Genomic DNA, 12,875 nt, shown 5'->3' with positions numbered 1-12,875 from the left:
GCCCACACTCCCTGGCCTGACCATGACTCTTGACCACTTCCTTCTTGCCTCTGGTCCTCCATCTTCATCTCTAGGTGGCTCACGTTCTTTCTGCTCCTTCACTCTCCACACAGAGAAAGCTACCCACCCACATCTAGTCCGTTATCTCAAGCATCTTGTCAGTGAGTTTAAAATGTCAGTGGTACCCAGTTGCTGGACTGAGCAGACAGGACAGGGTTTGTGTGGCCCTTGGAGCAGAGTCACAGGCTAAAGAACTGGGGGAGAGACTGATTCAAAGGCAGGGCATCTATCTGCAGGTTCTCCAGGACAGTCCACCCTAGTGAGCACATCCAGGGATGCAGCCCAGAGAACCTGAGAGGCCATCCTGTCTGCTGGCTTGTGCACAGGAGGCACAGAGTCAGCTTTAGCCATCTCCCATCCCCTGCACCCCAGCCACAGGCAGCGGGCCTTCCCCCTGTCCTCCCTGGTCTAGGGGCATGACTTACAAAGCGAAGGCCTTGATAGCGCTGTAGCGGAAGCCCGTCTACCAGGTAGCTGGGCTTGTAGGGACATTCAGGCAGGACATGGCGCAGATGGGACTTGGGGATCAGAGGCACTGAGAACAGAAGGGAAGAGGATTGGAGTGTGTGAAGAAGTGAGAGCACAAATATCTTAGGACCGTAAAGGCTTCTGGGTAGGGGAGACCTGATGTCTTCCACCAGAGCAGCTTCCAATTGTAGTCACGGGTGACAACTGTGGTGCCAACCCATGTCCATCAGCTGAGGCTGCCACTACTCTTCAGTGGTGGGGGCAGGGACGGCACAATTGGGGAACTGTCTAGTGACACTCCAAGGGGCCATGAGGCTCCACCATTGCGCACTCCCATCACGGGGATTTTCTCCCTTCCTCCCACTGTCCAGCTTTCGCTATTTTTTTGGTTTTGATTTTCTGAGACAGGGTCTGCCATGGTCACAAGCCTCATCCTCCTGACCGCTGGTGACTGTAGACAGGTGACACATCTGGCCGCACGCCTTCTTTATTTTAAAGGGAAGAAACAGGGCACGCTGTCAGCTTTTAAGAAGTGAACATGACCAGCCGAGGGTGCACTCCGTGGCAGGGCACATGCTCACTCAGTTCAAGGTCCCAGATTCCATCCTCAGCATCAAACCAATAAGAGCTGGGACCCACAGGCTGACATTTGTGGTCAAAGAGGACTGTGCAAAGACATCTGGACTCTCATTCCATTTCTGTCTGAGCTGGTGGCTAGACAATCACTCTATAATGATTTGTAGAATCATAAATCGGACAGAAATGCTTCTGCAATTTTGTCTGTAGGCTATGTTTTACACTTCAAAGGGGAAAAGATTTTGATTTTGGGCCAACGATAGAACAGACAGGTCTCCTGCATCTTGTCCGTCAACAGAGAGAACCTGGCTCGTGCAGACCTTCACCAAGGACTTACCTCGATAGAGGGTATCCCGAGGGTCAGGCCGCAGCATGTCAGCTGGTGGCTGCTCATCCCTGGGAGGAGTGTTGGAGGAGCTCACGTGACTGGCTGCTGTCTGTGGAATGTGGCCCACCTCATCCATCCTTAGGGTGGTCTCATCTGCGCCCAGGGAGAAGAGATCAGAAGAAGCTGTTGGACCTCACAGGATCAAGTATGCTTTGATGGACAGGTGGAGGAGCTCAGGCACAGCCTCTGCATTCCTGCAGGTAGTCTAAAGCTGTACTCGAGCCCCTGCCTGAGCCCTTGCCCTTGGATGCCCCAAAACTTGTGGGTTTAGCTGGCTCCCTGTGAACCTGCTCACCTCATGTTCAGAGCATATCATGATTTTGCATAGACTAGTAAAAGACACCTTTCCTCCTCAAAATGCATTACTGATGTGGGAAGTCCTTCTGTATATATGTTGCTTTTATTGGTTGATGAAGAAAGGTGTTTTAGCCAATGGCTTAGCAGAGTAAGCCAAGCAGGAAATCTGAACAGAGATATATAGAGAAAGTAGGTGAAGTCAAAGAGACACCATGTAGGGTGTCAAAGGAAAATATGCCAGAACATTACCGGTAAGCTACAGCCTCTTAGCTTGTAGTGATATCTCATTTGTATTTTAATAAATAAAGCTTGCCTGAAGATTAGAGTAAAACAGCTCCCCAGTCAGTCTGACTGACCAGGGCAGTGGTGACACACCCTTTAATCCCAGTAGCCACACTAGTTTGCCATAGAAATCAGGTGGTAGTGGTGCATGCCTTTAATCCCCTGCCCTAGAGAGGATTATAAATGGGAAGAGACAGTCCTCAAACACAGTCTCATTCTGAGATTCCTGGAGGCAGGATTGCCATTTCAGACTAAGGTAGAGTTAAGAGTCAGTGGCTGGCTGTTTTGATTTCTGACCTTCAGGTGCCCAAAAGTTTGGCAAAAATTTCCACATAAATCCTGAGAAAGCTTTTTAAAAAAGAAAAAAAAAAAGAATTCTAGACAAACATGGTGGCACACCGACTTTAATCCCAGCACTTGGGAGGCAGAGGCAGGTGAATCTCTGTGAGTTCAAGGGCAGCCTGGCCTACAGAGTAGATCCAGGACAGCCAGGGCTACAGAGAAATACTGTCTCAAAAACCCAAATTTTTTTAAAGGCACATAAAAGTTAAAAATACACAAAGAATCTAGATTATATATCTTGTTATGTTTTCTTTGAATTTTTCACTATTGATGAGCTGACTACACATTTCATTGTACAGGCTGCTAATCTAACCAACATGTATATTTTAAAGGTATATTGACTTCAAAATTTAAGTCTAAGGACATGTTAGTTTGGAAAAGAGGTTCTGCTTTTGTTTCTACAGAGGATAAAAAGGCTGTGGATTCCTTACTGACTAACTAAGATGGTTTGATCAAACAAGACCCCTCTGAAGTGATGGCCCAGTTGGTCCAACATCCATGACAAGCTTCAGGACTGCTGGATAAGGTGGACCAACCACACAGGATACCCAACAAAAGACCTGATTGGACAGCACCCCCAATTAGCAAAAAGCAGTTTGGAAAAAACAACACCCAAATTTCAAAAATGACTTTTTTATAAATGTTTGTTTTCATTTAAAGGAGGTTGATTATAAATGGTTAATGGTCAAGATCTTCCTAAAGAAATAAAAGTTTACACTGAATGAATACTTTACATTGGTATGGTCTTTGGTTTACTGATACAAATTTAAGGACAATTTTGTTATATGTATATTAATACTCTAAGGTATTATGTTTATATAGCTCATTTGAAAATGTAATATATAATTAAATTATGGATTAACAGTCATCTATAATAGTCAAACGTAGTCATGTTAGGTTTCTAGATGTCAGAGATATATTTCAGATGGATAGGTATTCTTTAAAACCTTTCTAAGACCTATAGAATATGGCATTTAAAATGTTTAAGAACTTAGACTTTTCTCAATAATGAGACATGTCTGCTTCTGGCAGTACCAATTACTTTAGAGAGGCTGATGGGCATTAAAAGAAACTCATTATGGAATTTGCCTTCAATGTGACAAGGGCTAGCTGTTTGGGCAAGAAACCACTCTTGCCTGGGGCCCAAACCCACAACTCTGACATTAAGAGTCTCAAGTTCTAGCAACTGAGCTATACTTACTGTATAGTTTTGTTTTAAGGTTTAGAACCCTCTTATTTAGACAAAAGGGGGAGGTGTTGTGGGAATTCATTCAGCCAATAGCCTCTTAGATACCAGTGCATTAGGGCATGGTCTGAAGAACTATAAGCACAGACAGGAAGTATGTTCACCCCTCTCTTTTTTCTTTGCATAGTTGCTGCCAGAATTTGGTTTGCAACCCCAGTGCCCACAGAGCAGAGGAAATGCAGCAGCTTCTATTGTGAATGATCCCCAATAAACATTTGTTGTCACTTTATTATGGGCTCTTGTGAACCTCATTTACTTTACTGTTGACTTGACAGAAATCTACAGTCAGCCATATTATTTACTTTCACTTAGACTAACACTTACATAGTACCTCCTGGGTATTCATGGCAGTGCTGACGTTTGAACCTAAGGCTTTCTCTGGTAAGACGAACAGATGTTACCACCCATGCAATCTAGTTCCAACCTCTACGATGGGCAGCCTCTCATGTACCATCTGTGAGCACCATGTGAACATGGCGAGGCCAGGCTCCGCCAGGCATCCACAGTGCTACAGAGGTCCTCCTCCGTCTGTCCTCCACCCAGCTACAGTACTGTTTATCACAACCACTGGGGCTCAGACTCAAGTCCTGCTCACAACCACCTCCCTTCTCCAGCCCACAGCTTAAGCTGGTGGACATGCGCTCACACCGAGTGGTGTAACCGGGTGGGGGTTGTGAAAAACTGTGTCAATAGTCAAGAGGTTTCTGGTTATACCAGACAACACTGGCCTTGGTTCTGAACATAAAAACACATGCACTCAGCCACACACCTCGCAATGCCAGTGGGCAATCCCTGAAACAGCATGGCTCAGGTTCAAGACTTTTGTATGCTATGAGATGGTGCTTTAAGGTGCACATGAAGTTTGATGCTCTTATAGAAACATAACAGACCAATGATAGGAAACAGGAATGCCAGCATTTGAAAAGCTGTTAAGTGAATTTTGGCTTAGAATTAGGAAAGAATTTCCAAAATGATCCTTAACATAACTTCTAGTTTGTACCACTTATATATGCTGAAAGCAGGGCTCTCAGCATTGGTGATTATAAAATTAAAATATTGACCAAGGGGCTGAGGATATGCCTCAGTGAGTAAGCATGTCTGCTTCAACAAACATGACTTTGAATCTCAACTCCACAATAAAAGCTGGGCATCGCCTGTAGCCCCAGTGCTGTGGAGCAAAAATAGATAGTTCCCAGGGACTCACTTGCCAGCCAGCCTGCCAAAACAGTGAGCTTCAGTTCCGCTGAGAGACCCCTGTCTTCCAGGGATAAAGTGAGAGCAACAGAGCAGGACACCTGACACCTTCTCTGGCACACACACACATGTACACACACACATGTACACACACATGCATACACATACAATATTGATTACTTGAAAAAAACTGGAAGATGCTCCATATCCTACAACATCAAATATTCAGCCCAAAGTTTAATCTTTCTAAATAAGTGTTTTTGTTCTTGAGACAGAATCTCACCATGTAGCCCTGGCTATTCTTTACCTCACTATATAGACCAGGATGCCTTAAACTCACAGAGATCTGCCTACCTCTGGCTCTTGAGTGCTGAGATTAAAGGCATATGCCACTACATCTTGGCCCAAGACTTATTTTTACTTTTATTTATATGTTTGTATGTCTGTCCAGGTGAATACATGCCATATGGGCTGATACCTGAGAAGGCCAGAAGAGGGCATCCATCTCTTGGTGGCTGGTGTGACAGTTAACTGTGCCCCACCTGATGGTGTAGTAGGTCCTTCTGTCTATGGTGTTGTTTTCATTGTTGATAAAGAAACTGCCCTTGGCCTTTTGATAGGGCAGAACTTAGGTGGGGGTGCACACCTTTAATCTCAGCACTCAGGGAGGCAGAGCAGGTGAATCTCTGAGTTCCAGGTCACTGAGTTTCCAGGACAGCGAGGGCTACACAAAGAAACTCTGTCTCGGGGGGAAAAAAGTAGATGATAATTCTCTTCATGGTCTTGACCGAGTAAGAGCCATAGTGCAAACAGACTGGATCTATTTGTCAACCTTTTTTTAAAAACATACTTTTTTTTTTTGAAACAGGGTTTCTCTGTGGAACAGTCCTGGCTTCCTGAGCTGGCTCTGTGGTGGTGCCACTCAGCATCAGGCCAAAGAGACTGCACGATTGCTGCTTGGCTGAAGAAGCCACGCGACCGGAGTTCCAGTTTCTGATCGCGTGGAGACCACCCCACTTCCTCCGTTAGATTTATTACTTAAAAATGAAATCATTTGTACAGTGGTCTTTGGATTTACTGACTTGTTTCCCTTTGTCCTCAAAATATAAATGGTCTGAGATGGCTTGGGAAAGGGAATAAGATAAATAAATTTATTTTTAAAAAATAACAGAGCCTACATATTTAAAAGTATCAATATGGGGTGAAATGGCTGAACAGGGATGTTCTAGCTAGTCTCCAGAGATGGGGAAAGAACAAAACCCACAGATGAGTTTGGGAACATTTTCTGCTTACTTTGTAGTGAAGGTATTAATGCTTTTATAAACATAAATATGCAAATTTAAATAATAAAAATCAAGACAAAAGGATATGATTTTATATTATAGAGTTAATCATTAAGAGATTATAAAAATAAAAGACAAGAATATTGTAGAAATAATTGCTATATAATAAGGACATATACAAAGTTTTAAGATAGATTATAGTATAATTTGATAAAAATTTTGCTTTGCTTATTACAAGTTAAAAATCACCCTTTTAGATTCTAAAACTGTCTACCATGAGGAAATATTAAAGGCCTCTCCTGCTCTGCTTAGTTAAATTTTGTTACTTGCTCCTGGATCTGTGATCATTGGATTTTATGATTACAATTATTTTATGATTTTAGGATGTGTTTATTCGTGTTGGGAAAATAGTCACATATTAGATATTCTGAAATGCAAATATAGATTAAGATTGTAAGATATAAAAATAAACTATGTGGCCCTGGGAAGAGAGAGAGATACATATATTCTCTCCTGTGGGGTGGCCTCCCAAGTGCAGTGATAAATAATATATTCCTAGAGGCTCAGAAAAGATTCAAACTGCTGTCTGGGTGCAGCTTCTTTATATCACCTGCTATATCCACTCTTCTCAAGTCCTGACCTCTGCTGGAGCTTGTCCCCAGCAGTCTCTGGAGACCAGGCTGGCCTCGAACTCACAGAGCGCCTCCTGCCTCTGCCTCTGCCTTGAGTGCTGGGATTAAAGTCCGTGCCACCACCACTGGCTAAAATACATGTTTAAGTATTAGTAGAATTGCATTGCTTTCTCCCCTTCCCATTCCTCCCTTCAGGCCCTCCCAAGACCCTCCACTCTCAAACTGATAACCTCTTTGTCTTTGATTATTGTGACATTCATATATACATGTTACACAATGTAGTATGTGTGCACAATAAACACATACAACATGCCGAGTCTGCTGTCCATCAACTGTCAACCTCAAGTGAGCCCCATGGTCCCAGAGCCCCTTGTAGTTTTTTTCAAAATGTAGGCCATGGGTAGGTAAGGGCATTTTTCAGAGATGAGGGCTCTAGCAGGTTCTCTTTGTATTATTCTTTTTTCTTTTTATATTTAATTTTTTAGATACACATATATTGTACACTGAACGTATTTCCTTCAGAACATATTTCTCGCTCTGTGTCTATTTTAAGTTTCCATATGATGGCCCGAATATGTGATCCTCCTAGCCGCACCCTCCCTAGTGCGGAAAGATCTATGAGGTTCCAGGACTGCCAAGCTACACAGAGAGAACCCTGCTTCAAAAAACGAAACCAACAAATCTGAAACCACCACATCTGTGTCTAGCATGTTCTTAAACGAACCTCTGACCCTAGAGAGTAAAGGCCCCCTAAGTGAAAGGTTGTCTCCGGCTTTTATTCTCTCCAGACCCTCTTCATACACGTGTTCTAAGTAGCAGAACTTCTTCTCCCGGCCCCGCCAACCTCACCCTGGGCCACATCCTCCTGGACGCAGTGGCAATGTGCTTCCAGGCAGGCAGCGCCTACTCACTTGTGAAGAGGGACAAGGACGGGGAGTCAATGATGGTGAACGCGCTCCAGGGTCATTCCGTCTCCACTAGAAATAGAGGAAGGACACAGACGTTAGAGGGACAATGGATTTGGGACAGCGTTCAAGAGTTATGGGGAAGGGAATGCTGGGAAAGGTGCGGGTATGTGTGTGTGTGTGGGGGGGGGTGATGGGGGATGGGATAATGAAGTCACTCACCGCGATCTCCACGTGATCAGTGGCCCTCATCATTCTGTTTGTTGCAGCACCTCAAAGTAGTATCTGAGGGAGGCTGATAAGCTGGCAGAAGAAGACAGGAAACAGGGGCGTCTCCTCAGCTGGTCCCCCTCGTCCACCTCTCCCACCTATAAGCTCCCTAATGCTCTTTTCTCTTCCCAAGTCTTGTCCTTTAACTATCCCCCCCCCCCCCCCTACCCCTGACAGCTGACCTTGGCTTTCTTTCTTCAAAGCCAGATATAAGTAGTTCACAAGTCAGTTGGGGGACCCAGTGAACAGGCCTTGGGGAGCATCTGGTGCACACGAGGGCCATCCTAGGTGCTTTGACTGACCCTCCTTGGCTGTCAGGAAGAGGCCCCATAATCTTTAGTAATTTGCCCAACGTCACCAGGTAGTAAACCGTGCTGGGATTTGGACCAGGCAGCCTTGCTCTAGGGTCCACGCCGTCACCGAGAGAACTCAGAATGCTCACACTAAGTGCTGGCACAAAGCAAGGGCTGTTTGCAAGCTAGGTCTGCTCAGCCTGTGACTGTGCCAGCCACCAGGTGGCGGGCTGAAGCTGGACTAGATTCAGAGTCCACTGGATTTATTCCAGATCACTTCAAAGGCATCCTTCCAGTTCCCTGTCCGGATCCCTCTCTTAAGTCCCAGAGCAACCACGAGGCCGTCTTTCTGTGTGAGAGCATTTCAAGGTCTGGAGAAAATGGGAAGGCAAGGACGGGAAGAAAGGAGACCTTGAGTGCCACTCAATGTATGTGTGGCTTCTGTCAGTCACAAAGCTTCCCTGGGCTTGAGTGGCCTCATCTAAAATGAGAGAGATAGCTTACAAGAGTGAGCACCGCTCTTGCGGAAGACCAGTGTTTGGTTCCCAGCACCCACGTGCAGCTTATGACCACCTGTAAAACCAGTTCCAGAGAAAACACAACAATAACAACAACACAACAACAACAACAACAGTTCCAGATAATCCTTCTGTCCTCTGAGGCCAGGCCCGTACATGGCACACCCATATACGTGTAGGCAAAACAACAAAAAAAAAACAATCTAGCCAGACAGTGGTGCACACGTCTTTAATCCCAGTACTTGGGAGGCAGAGCAGGTGGATCTCTGTGAGTTCGAGGCCAGCCTTGTCTACAAGAGCTAGCTCCAGGACAGGCTCCCAAAGCTACAGAGAAACCCTGTCTCAAAAAAATAAAAAACAACAAACAAAGCAACAACAACAAAAAAGAATCTAAAAAAAAAATTATAAAATAAGGAAGGGCAAGGGCAGACGGCTTCTGTGTAGGCAGACCGTGTGGACGCTCGGGAGCACAGGAACCCTGAGCTGCAAGCAGGGTGGTGATGGTGAGGAGAGGCACTTCCAGCTCTCTCATGCTGGTTGGTCTGGTGCTGGAGTGACCCCTCCCCCACTCACCTTACTGGCTTGGAAATTTGACTCTGAAATTTCCCAAACTCTCCAGGGGCTGTCCATTCCTTTCCTGTCTAGAAGTGTGGGGGAGAGAGGAGGGAAGGAGGGAGAGGGAAGGAGAGAAGACATGAAGGAAGAGGAGAGGTGAGAGAGACAGAAGACGGGGGTTTAAGGAGGATGGCTGACCAACACACATCTGCCCCCACTTCCCATAGGCAACCAGCCCAGCGTGAATCTTCAGCATGGGGCTGAGGGACAGTGGAACCCAAAGATAGAATGTGGCGGAGTGGGGATCCGCCCTTTGCAGTATAGGGTGGAGCAACACACCTGGCTTCTGTCCCTATCTTCAAGCGGGGCAGTGCTAATGGCTAAGGAGGCCCCCAATAGTCTCATGTACTACAAGACCGACTGCCTCCAGGGATCAGTGAGAACCAGGGGCTGAGCTGACCCCTACCATTTCCCACACTGGCCAGCAGCTGAAGGCCCGAGACCTGGTCATCATGACTCAGCCAGAATTCGGCATTGTCATCAGCAGCGATGGCAAACTGGATCTTCCCTGGGCCAATGGCAGAGTGTCTGGGTGAGTCCAAGGAGGGGCCCTGGCACCAGGGATGAAAACCTACATTATGCCTGGCATGAATTCCCTTCACTCATGGCGCCTGGCTGCCTCCCACCTTTGTGTATTGGGGGGGGGGGGGGGACTCTACATTCTGGGGTAGCAATATGAAGATGGAGAAGGACTTATGGAGACCAGCCAATTCCAGCTGCAAGAGACAGAGAGAGAGAGAGAGAGAGAGAGAGAGAGAGAGAGAGAGAGAGAGAGAGATATCACCATGCCTCAGTTTCCCTTCTCCCTTGATGATGGGCTAACAGGGACTCAATGCGATGTATTTCCTAGGGCTTGAGCATATATTTCTAGGACCTTCCTGAAGAACTCAAGAGCAGGAAGAAGGATGAGGGCTTTGGGGGGCTGCCTCACCATCAGTAAAAGGGTGCAGGTAGCAAATATGCGGAGACATAGTTGGTCCACTTGGGGGACCAGCCAGCCTTCCTCAGGTTGTCTGTGCGGATCTATGTCGAGAAAGATGAACTGTTACTCAGAATCAGGAAGGAGAATTTAAGGGATTTGAGTCGGAGCTACTCAAGACTGGTGGGAAGACTGGGAGGGGAACAGGAGATGAGAGACCAGGAGTGTGGCCCGGCGTGTGGCATTCACGATAAACATCAGGTCTCACTCAGTTCTTGGTCCGGGTGACCTCGTACAATGCACAACTTGCACACCTGCACGTGCTGGCCCTGGATAAATACTGAAAGGCTGCAAAGTGCCAGGCTGCAGGAGCTTCGGGAAGGGAGAAGACAAGATATTCTAAGCAGAGGACGAGGGAGCCCATGAGACCGAAGGAATAATAGAGATTGCAATGGGCTGAGAAGGGGCAGGGAAGGAGGCAGGTGGGAGGGATGAGGTGGAGGGGACACCGATGGTCTGGGATGGTGGGCAGACATCCCCGCAGGCACTTACGTGGGGGTACAGCGGGAAGTGCAGGTTCCTCCTGAGCTGCTGGATGGAGCTGCCACACCAGTCCTCAAACACATGCAGGTTGGCATGTCCCCGGAGGAACTGTGCGGAGGAGTGAGAAGGGACAATGAGCGAGAAGCAGCGGCCTGTGTTCAGCCCTGGAGCAGAGCAAGCAGGTGGGCACGTGCTTCCTGTATATTCCATGGACAGGCTTGGTTTCCCAGCCCATGGTGCTTCTTGGGAGATGGCAGAGCCTTTAGGAAGTGCGGGAACCTAGAAGGGCACAGTTAGGTCATTGGGCTGTTGCCCCTGAAGGGATAACTGGGGTCCCGGCTATTTTCTGTCTTACCTTGACTTTCTCCAGTCCCTTTGCTATCATGATGTACTCAGCAGCCAGAGCCCAAAGCAACAGGGCCAACCAAGCCTAGGACTGAACCTCTGAAACTGTGAGCCAAAGCAATCCTTCCTGCTTTATAAGTTGGTTATCTCAGGCAGCTGACGGAAAGCTAACAACAGCCTGGTGGCCTGACTCGACGGATGGGTCAAATATGCACACATGCCTGCTGATACACACAACACATTCCTTGTTCCTTCTAGGCAGGCAGGGAGCTGCCTAGCATTCCACAGGTGCGGGCACGAGGAGCACAACAGGGACAAAAATGGCAGAAGTAGACAGTAGGGGAACTAGGAAGGTTTTGTGCCCACCCTGCCTCCCCCGTTCCCTCATGGAAGGCCCTCTGCAGCAGTCTGCCAGTTCAGGAAACCTTATCTGCATAGTGGTCTCACATTCTGTCGGGCCTGGGGAAGCAGCTGAGTAAGACTATGGTGACATCTGGGACCCCTCCGGGTCGTGCAGCACCAGGCCTCCTGTAGCTCACAGGTTCCTGGCAGCACTGAGTTGGCGGAAACAGAAGTGTCCTGCCCTTCTCTCTGTCCCTCTGGGCTGTGACATTGGAGGGGGAACAGGCCTAGACCTGGAGCAAAGGTTCTTGCCGAAGACAGGCCAAAGTCAACAGCCATACTCCAGGTGAGTGAGGGGGGCTATGTTTAGGAAGGGAAAAGGAGCAGGGATATGGTCCCCAGTCGAGCCACATGTTCAAATTACTCCTGTCCTTCGCCAGAGCGAGTGCATTCCACATGGACGCCTCATCCATACCCACAAAACAGGTCCTGGCGCTGGCCCCACCACCCTAACTGGAGCTTGTCGGATCCAAAATCTGAGTCACTCTTGAGAAAAAGTGGCAGAAGTGGAACAGGCCACCCAGACCGAAGGACCTCGTTTTGGGTCCTCCATGAAGTGATGCAGGATGAGGTGCTGGGAAGATGGCCTCAGTTAGAAACAGCCTTGCCACAGGAACACAAGCGCTCCACTTCCAGAAGTCTCTGAATAGGCTGGCGAGAGCCTGGAATCCGAAGACGGGGAAGGGGAGACAGAGGATCTCTAGAGCCATCTGGCCAGCCTAGTCCTATGTGGGCAAGCCCCAGGCTAATGAGATCTTATCTCAGAACTCAAGGTAGATGGCCCTGAAGAATGGCGCCAGAGGTTGTTCTTCTGGCTCCCACAAGCACCAGCACACGTGTACAACCCCCCAACACACAATTCTTCTTAAAAAGGGGTATGTTGGAAACAGGCGCCGTGCCTCACAGGAATGCTGAGGGTCTAAGTTAGGGCTGCAGTGACCGGCAAGGTTTCACGGGACGGTTTCCACTGCTAGACCCTGAAGACAGAGGCCAGCTTGTCCCTCTCTGACCTGTAAGCACACGAGCTGAGTCAACACTTGGGAAGTAGCCATCGCTCATAGGGATACAAGAAGGGGGCTGGGGTGGGCGAGAAAGTGTGTGGGCCGGTAGGTGGGAGGTGGGCTGAGACTTCGAGGAAGGGAAGAATGGAGACATTATGCTGCTTCTGAGGAAATTCCCTCAAGTCCAGCTTCAAAGGATCAGTTGTCTCCTCAAGTGGTCTGCTTTTGGTCCTCCCCAAGAGACCTACAGGTCAGAGAACTCTGGTCCCCAAAAGAGCAGGGGAACAGAAGAGGAA

At 47.7% G+C, this 12,875-nt stretch overlaps 1 protein-coding gene across 1 annotated transcript in view; it reads right to left on the bottom strand.

Annotated features, from left to right (window-relative positions):
* Nucleotides 1–12,875, bottom strand: part of B4galnt3 (beta-1,4-N-acetyl-galactosaminyltransferase 3) — a 101,993-nt gene that overhangs the window by 13,149 nt on the left and 75,969 nt on the right. Inside the window, 12 exon segments of the mRNA XM_038320248.1 lie at nucleotides 486–595; nucleotides 1,442–1,585; nucleotides 7,680–7,721; nucleotides 7,724–7,745; nucleotides 7,896–7,916; nucleotides 7,918–7,938; nucleotides 7,940–7,976; nucleotides 9,328–9,397; nucleotides 9,779–9,877; nucleotides 10,301–10,323; nucleotides 10,325–10,392; nucleotides 10,841–10,939. Coding sequence (XP_038176176.1) covers nucleotides 486–595; nucleotides 1,442–1,585; nucleotides 7,680–7,721; nucleotides 7,724–7,745; nucleotides 7,896–7,916; nucleotides 7,918–7,938; nucleotides 7,940–7,976; nucleotides 9,328–9,397; nucleotides 9,779–9,877; nucleotides 10,301–10,323; nucleotides 10,325–10,392; nucleotides 10,841–10,939 — 756 coding nt within the window.

The sequence above is a fragment of the Arvicola amphibius genome, chromosome 2 (genome assembly GCF_903992535.2).
Source record: "Arvicola amphibius chromosome 2, mArvAmp1.2, whole genome shotgun sequence".
Lineage (NCBI taxonomy): Eukaryota > Metazoa > Chordata > Mammalia > Rodentia > Cricetidae > Arvicola > Arvicola amphibius.
The sequence above is the reverse complement of the archived record's forward strand: the minus strand, read 5'-3'. Positions and strand labels throughout refer to the sequence as shown.